The sequence below is a fragment of the Diprion similis genome, chromosome 11 (genome assembly GCF_021155765.1).
Source record: "Diprion similis isolate iyDipSimi1 chromosome 11, iyDipSimi1.1, whole genome shotgun sequence".
Classification (NCBI taxonomy): Eukaryota; Metazoa; Arthropoda; class Insecta; order Hymenoptera; family Diprionidae; genus Diprion; species Diprion similis.
The window spans coordinates 11868558-11880852 of record NC_060115.1 but is presented as its reverse complement, the minus strand read 5'-3'; the positions used below and the strand labels follow the sequence as shown (position 1 = coordinate 11880852).

The following is a 12295-nucleotide window of genomic DNA, read 5'->3' as shown; positions in this document are numbered from 1 at the left end:
GGCATTCTACTGACTACCGCACGACGACCTACACTCTGCATTAACAAGATTAGCGCCAGTCGTTTGTCTTGCAAAAGTATTTATTTTTCAGCGTCTTCACGTAGGTACGCATGTATCATACGCTAATCAAGAGTGTGCGTTAGGACTTTTACACGTATGTACACCGGGTGTCCCGGAATTACATGCGGAATTCCATGTAGACTACAACGTCGTCGTTGTGACAGGATAATTGTGCGAGGCGAACGATGGAGTATTGTGAATGGTAAATGCGAGTAAGAAGCTGTGTTGCAAACATAATTAGCCGCGAATAATTTTCACCAACTTTGGTATTTGCGTCCCGTAATACCGAAAATCTCATTGATAACGAGGCTTCCGTGTCTCACATTGACATATTTCTGTTCTTTCTTTTCGAGTTTAATATTTCTTGTCCTTGCATCTTTATATACTTTCCTCATTTCCGTCAGTTGGCGAAAATTTGCGAGGCAAGTAAGCACTGCTGTTCCAATTCGTTGACACTAGCTGCGCGACACACATTCTCTGAATTTCTTGGAACAAGTTGATTTCATTACGCATGCAGAATCGTGTAGACGATGTTTTTTTGAGGGAGGGGGATGTTGAAAGCATTGCAAAAAGTTGGAAATTCTTTAGTACTTCTTGAAAAAAAAAAATTTCTCACTAGTTCTGCGCTAAAAATGTTGACAGGTATTCACTCGCTGTTTTATAGCCTCTTTTTTTATTTTTATTAATATGTCTTGACTCAAATAAAACGAAGACTGAACGGACGTGACAGAAATTTTCTTCAGTTATTGGCAAAGAAAATTTTTCTTTACAACTTTCTCCAAACTAAAGATTATTGAAATTAACAAACTTTCCTGGAACCTTCAGCAATTTACATGAAACCATGCAACGGAAATTGGAGGGGTGACTTTCACTGAAAGTGTTTTATGCAAACTCACCGGCTTTTTATTTATTTATTTTTCAATATTTCATCCGTTTACACGTCCTATCGCTGCAGTTATCAAACCCAGAATTAGTTAAGGCCAAATTTGAGAGTTTTAGCCTGTTGATTTGAAAATATTTGTGGTGACATAGTGCAATGAAATTTTATGTCATTTAGCGTTTTTCGTTTTTTTTTGGTTGAAAAACCGTACCGTAGCTTCAGGTTATACATATATTTTAGCTACTTAAATAATGTTTGTTCTGTGGAAGCCGTTGGCCCTCGATATGAAAAAAACGCGTATAAAAACACAAAAAGTAAACAGAAAATTAAATACACTGCCAAGATAGATAGATAGAATTCAACTCTGGCGAAATCATTCCAGACCAAAATATTTAAACATATTATACTTGGAGAACATATCAATTATACCTAGAATAATATGAAATTCACCGTCAATTTCCTAAAATATGTCGCACTGTGTCTCGATCAACCGATCGATCCCAGAGCATACCTAAGTATAAATAGACGTTTCACAAGATTCTTTTACAGATCAAAATACCCTGCAGCAACTTTCTGAATACTTGCGTTCGCCGCCATTACAGATATAAATATACGAGACATTCTACAAATAATTATACGTAGTTTGTAGTAATTAACGAGGTTTTCAGAGAGAGAGGGAGAGAGAAAAAGAGCCTCCAAATCGTACACAATTACAAAGGAATACGTAGAAATGGTATTAAAAAAAAAATTGTCACTACAGAACTATTCTAAAATGAAAAAATCAGCACGACAAACATGAATTTCTTGCAACAGCTTTAAAAATGTGATGATCGTGTTTGCGTGACGTCAAGCGTACCTGCCTACCTAGTTCGTCTGGATCGACGGAGTCTCTCATAGTTAAGACGTAATAGTTAACTGCGACTGGAGAGACGCGTGACGAAGCTCTTCGAGGCGGGGATGCGAACGTGTTGGAGGCGCAGCATTCCGCGTAAGAACCTGCCAACGTATACGGAGTATGTGAGGACGTCGATGTACACCGCGTGTATCAAAGTGTCTGGATGGCCTTTAGGCTGACCCTTGCTTTCACCCGGTAGCGTCTCCGGTGGTCACCTACTTCGGGAATGACGTAACGCCCAAGAACAGTACAATTATATCGTTACAGAGACTGAATTCTGACTAAAATTACGCCAAATCTTTCACGCACCGTTCGATTATCTTACATATTTATAAGTTGGTAGAGTAGTTTCATTGCGATATTGTCGATCCTCTTCAATGTCTTTTCGGGGCTTGTAATTCTCTCTCATCCACGAACTCGTCTGCATCTGGCTTGTATTCGCGTGGCAGGTTTCATTCTGTTGAATAATGAGCGGGCAGCAGTGTGTGAATTAACTTTGGTAAACTGGAGAGATGTTAAGTCAGTTACGTCGTAATTACTTCCTGAAAATTTTGATGTGTTAGACGAATGGAAAGAAGGATTTTGTGATTTTGGACTGAATAACTGGGTCTTCAGGTACAGGATTCGCAGTTGATTGTTCAACTGCAGATATCAATTGCAAAGGTTTTGAAATCTCCAGAAAAGAAGCCACCCTATTGTCACAAGACAAATCAAATTTCTGTTGAGAAGAAAGTTTTTGTTTGTAGACAATTTAATTTTGGTGGGTATAATTGACAATATCCAGAAATTTGAATTTTGTTGTTGAGCTTGACTTACGATTAGCGATATATAAGTCAATGACTATTTCGCAAATCTTCACTGTATATCGCTTTATGTTATTTTATTCTCAAAGATCAAATACCCGAACAATTCGAGATGATTTTTGGACAGCTATTTTTTACATATCTTGAAAATACGGCATCTCAGATTAAAAAATGTGCATTCTCCGTTTGTCTGGTTAAATTTTTGCAATTTCAATCACAGTATTCAAGCTCTCATTTGGCTTCACGTTACGTCACATTCACCGAATCAATCAGCAAGTTTAATTTCGCCCTTGCATGCCATCTTTGTGCATAAAAACCAACTACTCGCTGACAGCTGCTGTTACCACATGGCGACGAGTGACGTCATCTACATCAAGCCAATCAGCGTCGTTTACGCAAACGTACGGGAACAGAAGTAAATTCGATTTTCAGTTGAAGGATCTAAATGTTGAGAATGGTTTGGAAAAAAGTTTTTTAAACGTAGAAGTAAGTGATAAGAAAACAGAAGGAATTCTTAAATCTTAAGTTAATTTTGATTCGAACTTTTGATACGAAACGCATTAGTCCACATTTTTGTGAACATCATTTTTGATATTGTGTCAATTCCTGGACATTAATAAACCAAAACCTCGATTATTGTCAGAATTTCGATTCTCTAGTTTCGTAAACTAAGTTCTACTAAAAAGTAATTGAATCATGACCGAATTCGTATTCTGTATACCCAATTGCAAAAGTGAACGCATTGAACTGATTTCCTTATCGAGTGCAATCTCTCTGTTACGAGAAACGTGTTCTTTGTCAATCAACATTTCACTCTACTGAATATGTAGGTGAATCTAGAGGTTTGCGTTTTATCATAAGATATATGATTGCATTTCCATATTGTTTTGCATTTCCGGGTACTGAAGAACGGACAGCAAAAAAGTAAAGGTAAAAAAATCCTCGTCGTTGAGTAGCGACATCCTTAGGTAAATATTCGTACTCGAAATCATAGCTCGGAGGTATTTCTACCGTACCATCTAGACCTCCTAAGATCTTGTGATTTTGAATTAGGCGCCAGAGCTCTTTTTACCGACGCAATTCTCTTTCCTTCTGACGTTATATGCTATCGACCGTTGCTACCTTGGAGATGCGTTACCTTTGGTCACGCAGTCTCATCCTCCGTAATCCGAAGATAACGAGACTTTGCTCTGCTGCACTTTTACTAATCATTTACCGGAGAAGATAAAAGTAAAAAAATTGTGATGAATCTTGTGCAAAATTTTTCACTTTTATTGGCTAAGCCTATTTCTTCAAATAACTCAAATAATATAGCTTCAAAAATTTTTCAATTAGAAAACTGACGTACCGTTTTGTATCTCACGACGTTGACGGATGAAAGTGATATTCACAGAAGCAGAAACGTTCGGGGGGAGAATTCAGAGAGATTACTGTTGAATTGAATTTCAAGGAAAACTCACATCCAAAATCACTAAGTGTACTGTATAAAACCGCTCCACCGTACAGCAGGTGCTCAACACCGGGGTTTAAAATATATCTATATTAAGGAGAAAGTAGTACACCTTTGTCTTGGACGTGAAATTCTCCTGAATTCATTTGAGAAAATGGTGATTAAGACTATTTATATTCGATCAAAATCTTCACGTGTGAATAGTAACAATCGTCAATCGTCCGAAGAACACCTCCTATAAATAAAAGTATGCAATTGGCGAAAAATCGTGTGAAAAAATCGGTACAAATTTTGAAAAATGTTTCATATTTTTGAGTAATTCAAGTTGAGCAGAACGTTTCAACACTTCTGAATCACGTGAAAATTTATTTTGTTATTAAATTTTTTTTAAATGATCGCTCGATTGTTTGAGACTCCATCAAGGAATTTTCGCTTGAAGAATTCTCGAGTTTATTGTACTGAAGTTGAGTATACAAAAAGAATATGTGAGCGCACGTTGATATTGCCACAATTCCAATTACTTTGGATATTGAAACTGTCTGTAGCTCGATTGGAAAACGTTGTAGTGAGACTCCTTTCTCTGCTTTCTTCCGCTTTATTCTTATTTCTGTTATACAACGAGAGATCCAATTTAACGCGATCATCCTCGATCCAGACCTAAACATCTTCGTTTCTTTTCCTTTTGGGATTTCTTGTACTGTATGAAAATATCTTTCCTTTTTTTCAATATTTTTTTTTCAAATCCCGTTGTGTATCAATTATTTTCAACCGATGATATTTTGGAATTTACAAGTTGTATCAACAAAAATAACTTATAGTGATTGAAGTAGATTTCAAACTAACTTTCAAAAATTTATTCTAATCCATTGATTGCAAAAAATTAATTTGAAAGGTAAAAACCGACAAACCGAAAACCAAAAACTCTATGCTCCTACCTAATAAAGCAATATTACTTTGCTGGTTTGAAAAAAATTATTTTCTTGATGTGCAAGTTCGTCAAACTATCGTTGAGAGTTTTTGGTGATATTTTTTAATTTTTGGGGACCCAGATTTTCTAACCCGGTAAAGACATACCGTCTTTGCCAGGCACTTGAAATTTTCGATTTTCTTCAAAATTTTCGAAAAAAATTCGTGGATATCCAAGTTGTGTGAATAGTTTTTGCTTTTAAATAAATTTTGAGCAATTCAAACATTAGTTTAAGTCTACCATTTATCGTTTCCAAAAATTTAGATTTGAAATGAATGTAATCAACGCGTTGTTTTTGTGGATACGACTTTTCAATCTCAATGTATCATCGGTCGAAAATTATCGAACTTCAGCAACCGCCAAACTTCAAGCTTGAGCTAAATTATTGAGAACTGCAAGACGGGCGTCAAATATTTTGAAAAATATCAAAGAGGATACTTTCGCATATTACAGTGTAAAAATCTCCGGAAGGTGAAAAAATTCTTGAATTTTAAGCTCGTTAGAATTTTTACGAACCTTGCACACATGCACATACACAGCGAATAATATTATTTAGATCCTAATATGATAGTTGAGAAAAGAAAGTACGTTGTGCAAAGAAATTCTAGCCTCAGATTTATGTGTTACTTTTATTTCTATATTTCTTCCTTCTTTTTTTCTCTCTTCAACAGTCCGGATAATTTACATATTTTCGGTAACTCACCTGGGAGTCCGTATAGCGTGATGAGAGGTAATTTTAAACACTGAGATCCGCTTTAATGAAAATCTCTGATACGGGTTCACATGAGTTATATGCTTCCGCGAAACTAAGCGATTATCCGCACTCCGCTCACCTCTACTTCCGCTTACAAAACGCACAGGTTATACCCACAAATATATGTATACTTACGTATAGTGTATACCCTGGTGAAACTCTGCCTTCATTCAAAATCCTATCAAATTGAATGCTAGTTCGGCTCACCTGAGAACAATTATGGAAAGTCTAAATTCTTGGCATAAATGAAGAATCAGCCGACTCGGAAATGGGAATATTCCGTTCATCGGAGAACGTCGCAATTGCGGCTGATCAAAAAGGCATCTTTTTTCTGTTAAAATTGCGATTCAAAAATTCATTACAATAAAAAAAAGAAAAAAACAATCTGAAGACTGTGCAGAATTTGAAATTCCGAACGAAATATGCTATTCCACAATTTTTCGCACAAGTTTATACGTATCACGACGGCGCCAATTGTTTACCTAGCTTTGTCGTTATAAAAGTTGAGAACTGCCTTTTTTATGGTCTGTGAAATGTTGAAAGTCTAATATTCATTTTACGCACATTAATGATTTGGCTACTTAAGTCAAAGCAACACTGAATGTCGTAAATGTTTTATGGAATTTAAATAGCCGTTAATTGGAGTGTAAATATTCGACTGCACACGATGTCAAGGTATACTTTCATCCGAATAATGGATAGGGATAAAATAAACAGGGTTTCTCATACGAATAATAATCTAAATCGTTCGAATAGTTCGAATAGTAATAGAATAATCGTTGAATTCCGGTTATACATGGAGGTTTATAAAAAAATCTTATATGGCTGACTGAAAGTGCAGGTAGAGGTTTGAAAATTTACGAGTCAAGTCATCACGAAATACGTGATTCTTCGACCGAATATCACTCGCATCAGTTAAATGCGTAAGTACATAAATGTGAAATTTGGTTTCACAAAGTTTACTTAAACTGTCCCCTTAAACAGAAACCAAACACACACGCGTATAGATAAGCGTGAAGAAGTTTTAATACACGAATACGCTTGTAATGAAGTGTAATTACCAAAATTGAAAAAAAATAATTAACTCTTATTTCAGAGTGATGTTTCTGCACGCAAAACAAATATTAAAAACACTTCGTCCCGCGCGATCGTGTTTCAATAACGCGAATTAACGGAGAGAACATGGTCACTTTGCGTGCCTGGATATTGTGTTAATATTTTTATCATTAAAACTATTAACACATGTAACACTAACCGATATAAGCTGCATGAGCAAGATACCCTTAGAGATACGCTTTCACGAAATTATCCTGATATATTGGATTACCTGCCTAAAGCATCTACACTCGCGTGCTTGAATGATACATACGGTAACGTGGCCAAATAACAACGCTCTATGTTTTCCCAAGTAAAGCCGAAGCCTTGGCCTCGCGAATAATTTGGACAAATTGGATTTTCTTCTTCAGGTTTAGAATGTCGAGCTAATCGTTAATCACCTTCTGCAGACTGGGCGGCCGCCATTCGCACCGGTAAGCAAACCTACCCTCATTTCAGTGCGTCTTATCGGTCCTCAATGACACGGTTTTCCATCGTGTGAAAGTACTGTGTTGCTACTTATTCCAGCTATTACGGGAAAGCCGAAAATTCTAACGGATGTTTCAGCCGTTACAATAGAAGGGTGGTTTTCACTTTTCGGCTATATAAGTCAGTGGGTTAAATCAGCCGTGGCCAGTCCATATCAAACCGTAGTACGGTGCAAAAGTTTTCTTATTTATTTTATTTATTTCACTCATAATATATTATATATTTATATTCATTAATAAACTACGAACTCTCGTTTGGTAATATTAAGTGCGTGAGTGTAGAAAACAAAATGAGAAACCAGGTGCGATATATACTACAAATTTTTCCTTTAATCGTTAATCCACAAGTGATTTACGTAGACACATTAATTATTATATACGTATATATATATGAAATCTTGATAATTGTGGTAGATAAAAAAGAAGAAATTTTTATCAAAGAGCTCTTCGATCTCACAGCGTTGTGAAACATATCATTTCCAACATTCTATGGTGCTGGTAATGATCATTAGAAGAAATTCGCGTGATTCGCTTTTACTATATTAAAAAAAGAGAAATCGAATAAACGATTAAAATTCTTTCATCCATGCATCCAGGACGAAACATCATCTCGATTGAGTTTCTATCAAGTTGTGAATTTTTCAACTCCTCTTTTAATTCTGCAAAATATTCGGTGTAGAGTTCCTTTTTTTCTAAAAAAACGTATGTTAGGATCTTGTATTGCCAATATCATTTTGCAACTAAAATCATGCAATATTGGGACAGCGAGTGCCGTTCCGGCGCTGGCAGATCGAATAATTATCACTGTCAATAGCGTCTCTTCAAAGAGCGTATAATTACAAAAGACAAAATTAACCATTTGAGGAACGCTATTCTCAACGTAAGAATGACACACTTAATACGTACAATTATGTTGTTTAATTGCCGTAATTCGCGTAATAACATAGGACAGAGTCACGGCTTCACGGTAATAATCCAGACCTTACTTTTATGTACCGTACCGACAAACGCTAAGACATATAATATGTACCTGCATGCCTTTCTCATCCTAGAGTGTCTAGTACCTAGTATCGACGAACTATACTTTAATTCTCCTATACGCCCACGTCTCCTCGGTTTTAATGAACTTTTGAATTTGTACGCTCCTAGATCTTATGGCTTTCCATCCTTGGGCTAACTCTGGCGAGACCACCGAATCAGATCGATTTAACGGCGTCCAAAGGACTCGGGGAACAACAAAGGCAGAGAGCATCGAGAAGTATATGGCCGTTCACTTCCTCAGCAACGACAACTGAGGCCCCAGAAATCTATCCAGCTCCGGTGCCCCAGAACAACGATTGGTTTATCCAGGGCGAGACAGCAATACCCGAGGGAATCGATCTGACCAAATATCCGGTTTGGAAAATCCACAAATACAACGGCATCGATCTTCACCCGGTAAATCTTCAGGCACAGAACTTATATCCGCCGGAAGGGGACATAGTTGAGGTGGGATATGCGCCGGGGTCAAGTGCATCCTTGGACTATGCTTCGAGTAGCTACTCAAACGGTTACCAGCAATCAGGACCCGCTCATGAGACTTATCCGACCGGATATTCACCGACGTATTCATCCCCGTCGGCACCGTATCCCGCTGAAGTAGAGAACCATAACTCTGGTGAATACCACAGCTCCGGTTTCACAGCTGAAACCGGTGACTACAACATTCAGACGCAACAGAAGTATGAGACCTACGTGTCGCCACAGTCGCAAACTCAGGCTCAGCCACTCGCGGATTACCGACAAGCTTTTCCGGAGGCTTCACAAATCCCACACGCCAACTATGGACCACCCAACTTGCACAGCGTTGACTACCAAAGAGGACAAATGCAGATGTACGGTCTGGGCGAAGGCCAGAGCTCTTTGGTCCAGCCCCAGTCACTGGAGGAAGAAAAACCCGACTTGAGCTTCTTGGACAACCTCGGTGGCCTCGGCCCTTTCCTGCCCGAAGTCAAGGACGACGAGAGTGCTAATATCCAGGAAAACACTGGCACTTCAAGTCCAGGATTTTTCGAGGGTTTGTTCTCCCGGTTCCGAGGAACGACCCAAGCACCGGTTGCCGAGATTGCTGTGGAAGAGAAGCCAGCCAGCAGCGGCGGATTTTTATCCTCGGTATTTGGCCTGGGTTCCAACAACGCTGGCACTCCGACCACGGAGTCATCAGGAAACATTTTGCCGTCGCTGTTTTATCAGCCACAAACAGAGAGTGCAGCGGCGATCCCACCAACGACTTACTATCTCCCAAAGACCAGAGGCTCCTACATCGCAATTAAACTACCAGCGAATGCTGCACCGGACGTCTCGAAAATCGTTGAGCCCTACAAGGGTGTGTCGAACATCGCCATCCATCAGGCACCTTCGGTGCCTTTCACCCAGTACGAAATCCCACACGTCGTTGGTCCGACCATGGACTCTGGATATACTTACAATCTTCCACAGTCGGAAGTGCGGAACACAGGCTCATATAGCTCGACTACAAACACGGATTCCCAGTCCGAAATCCCACATGTCGTTGGTCCGATCATGGACTCTGGATATACTTACAATCTTCCACAGTCGGAAGTGCGGAACACAGGCTCATATAGCTCGACTACAAACACGGATTCCCAGTCTCCTGTCATCTATGGTCAAACCTTACCGTCATCTCCCAACAACGATCTCTACTACACGCAAAACCGTGACACCTACAAACCCCCGGCTTATGAAACGACTGCATTTGCTCCAAACCAAGGTGGCGCACAAGGTTTTGCGCAAGCGCAGTACCAGCAGTCAAACAAAGGACTTCCTCCTCCGTCGGGTCAGCCGATATACTACTACCAGGAACAAGAACGTTCACAGAATTCGGGCAACTTAGATACACAGTATCAGAATCAACATATTCAAGCAATTTCACAATCCGAAGGACAATCATTCGCGTCGACTAGCTCAACCAGTTATGAGCAGGATCAAAACATCCGAGACCACCAGTACCAGGATTACGATACTGTCCAGGCGGGACAAATTCTGGCCGTAAACGAGAATGAGCCGAAGTCATCTGCCCAGTTGTCCGATAACTTTGTACCTTCTCTGGTCTACGGACAGACCACGGGTAACACTGGCAACCAGGTGAACTTCAACGTTGCTAGCGATGAACTAATCCGCGGTAATGGCGGTGATATTTCGTCCCAGAACTTGGACGACACAGGAGCCCTTGCCGAAGAACTAGTACCACCGAAGAACGAAGAGCCATTGATCACCGCCCCGGTTTATCAGGTCTCGTTTTCGTCGTATCAGAGCCCTGAGAATCCTCTAGGGCCAGCAAAGACCTACGCAACTCCGCCGGTGAAAGACGCGACGAATTTTCAGGATGTTCAGTACCTCGCAGAGGGTGATAACAGCCGTTTCATACAAGATTTGTCGGCGCTCACTTCGTACGGAACACCGACGAATTCTTATCAGTCCGATCCGTTCGTTTCTGCGTCTTCGCAAGTAACAGGGGTTGCCGTTGACGCGCCGAATTCGGACAAGGTTAACGACAGGTCGGAGGTCGGCGTGAATGCGGACGAGGACACGGTTCGTTTTACACCTACTGGGGAACAAGAATCGGGAACGACGAAAGGTGCCAGACTCATGCGCAAGGTTATAAAACGGAGGAATTTCGCTGATGGTATAACGAATGGTAACGCGCAGACGAGACTCACATCGGAGAGACAGACGCCTACCCAGGAAACTGACGGGTCGATGGTAATTGGAAGTGAAAAGGATTCGATACCGGAAGTAAGAGGCAGTCGACAGTTTGGTGGCATGACCGTAATCGATGGCTACTCGAGAGTGCAGCATAAACAGCATCAAGTTATTGCACCAGGTGAGTGAATAAACGTTTTACTTATTTACCTACATAAAACTATTATCCTCCAGGTTCACCGCGCCATCAGTAGAAATAGTTTCACGAGATGTTACAAAATTTTATCACCACATTGACCGAAACCTCGTTTGAAAGTTGAAAGCGATCGTTTTTTTTCCGAGTTTCTTTTTTATTTGCTTCTCTTTTTTCCTCTCATTCTCATGTTCGATAAAAAAAAAAAAAGGAGATACATAAAGAACTAAGAAATAAACAGGAAAGTTCCGCTCAAAAACCAAATTCAAGTGTGAATATACATGTGTACATACACATACATATTATATATATGTATATACACGTACATTTACAGGATGCATTTATGGTTACGAAAGTTGAGTTTTATGCGAAATTTTATCGAAATCATACCAGTCGTCTACTACAGTGGTCAGGTTTCTGCGCTGACTACATTGGAACACGCGAGATCACGCGAAACAGTCGTAAGGCATAATCGGCATAAATACACCCGTGATCCTTCGCTCAGGGAATCACCATTAGGGATATTGTATATGGAGTCTCAACGTCTTTAACCTGCATGCCGTTACAAGAGTGTGTATTTCTGTCACAGATAATGATCAGACCATGGGACTGCCGGTTAATCATGCGCCTGAAACCGTTTAAGGGCGTGCAATAAGCCAAAAACGACGTTCCAGACTGGCGGTTTGCAGAAGAAATCGCATACAACAGTTCTCCAGATATTTAATTTTATTTATAAAGTAAATTATTGTTGCGGCGAGTGTGACATTGTAATACTAATGTCAGCATCTCTCTTCAAGTAGATTTTAAGGCTCACGTCGATCGGCTGTATATTTTCTATAATAAAATATTCTAAACGTGTGAAATATTCGAGTAGATATGTGTTCATAATTCCAGCATTTATGATCGAAGTCTCACAGCCGTCACGAAATATACCTACGCGTCTATACATATACGTAGATATAAGAGTATGGATACTTTCAACAACGAACTCTTTAAGATGGACGAAGA

General features: G+C 39.6%; 2 protein-coding genes across 2 annotated transcripts; both read left to right on the top strand.

The window, feature by feature from the left end:
• Positions 1–2985: 2985 nt before the first annotated feature.
• LOC124412767 lies at positions 2986–9899 on the top strand. Its single transcript, XM_046892884.1, has 4 exons — positions 2986–3039; positions 7282–7338; positions 8542–9397; positions 9871–9899. The coding sequence occupies exons 1-4, from the start codon at positions 2986–2988 to the stop codon at positions 9897–9899; spliced, it is 996 nt and encodes a 331-aa protein (XP_046748840.1).
• Positions 9900–9930: 31 nt separating this feature from the next.
• On the top strand, positions 9931–12005 carry LOC124412284. Its single transcript, XM_046892030.1, has 2 exons — positions 9931–11275; positions 11877–12005. Exons 1-2 carry the CDS (start codon positions 9955–9957, stop codon positions 11927–11929), a joined length of 1374 nt encoding a protein of 457 aa, XP_046747986.1. The 5' UTR covers positions 9931–9954; the 3' UTR covers positions 11930–12005.
• The last annotated feature ends 290 nt before the right edge of the window (positions 12006–12295 follow it).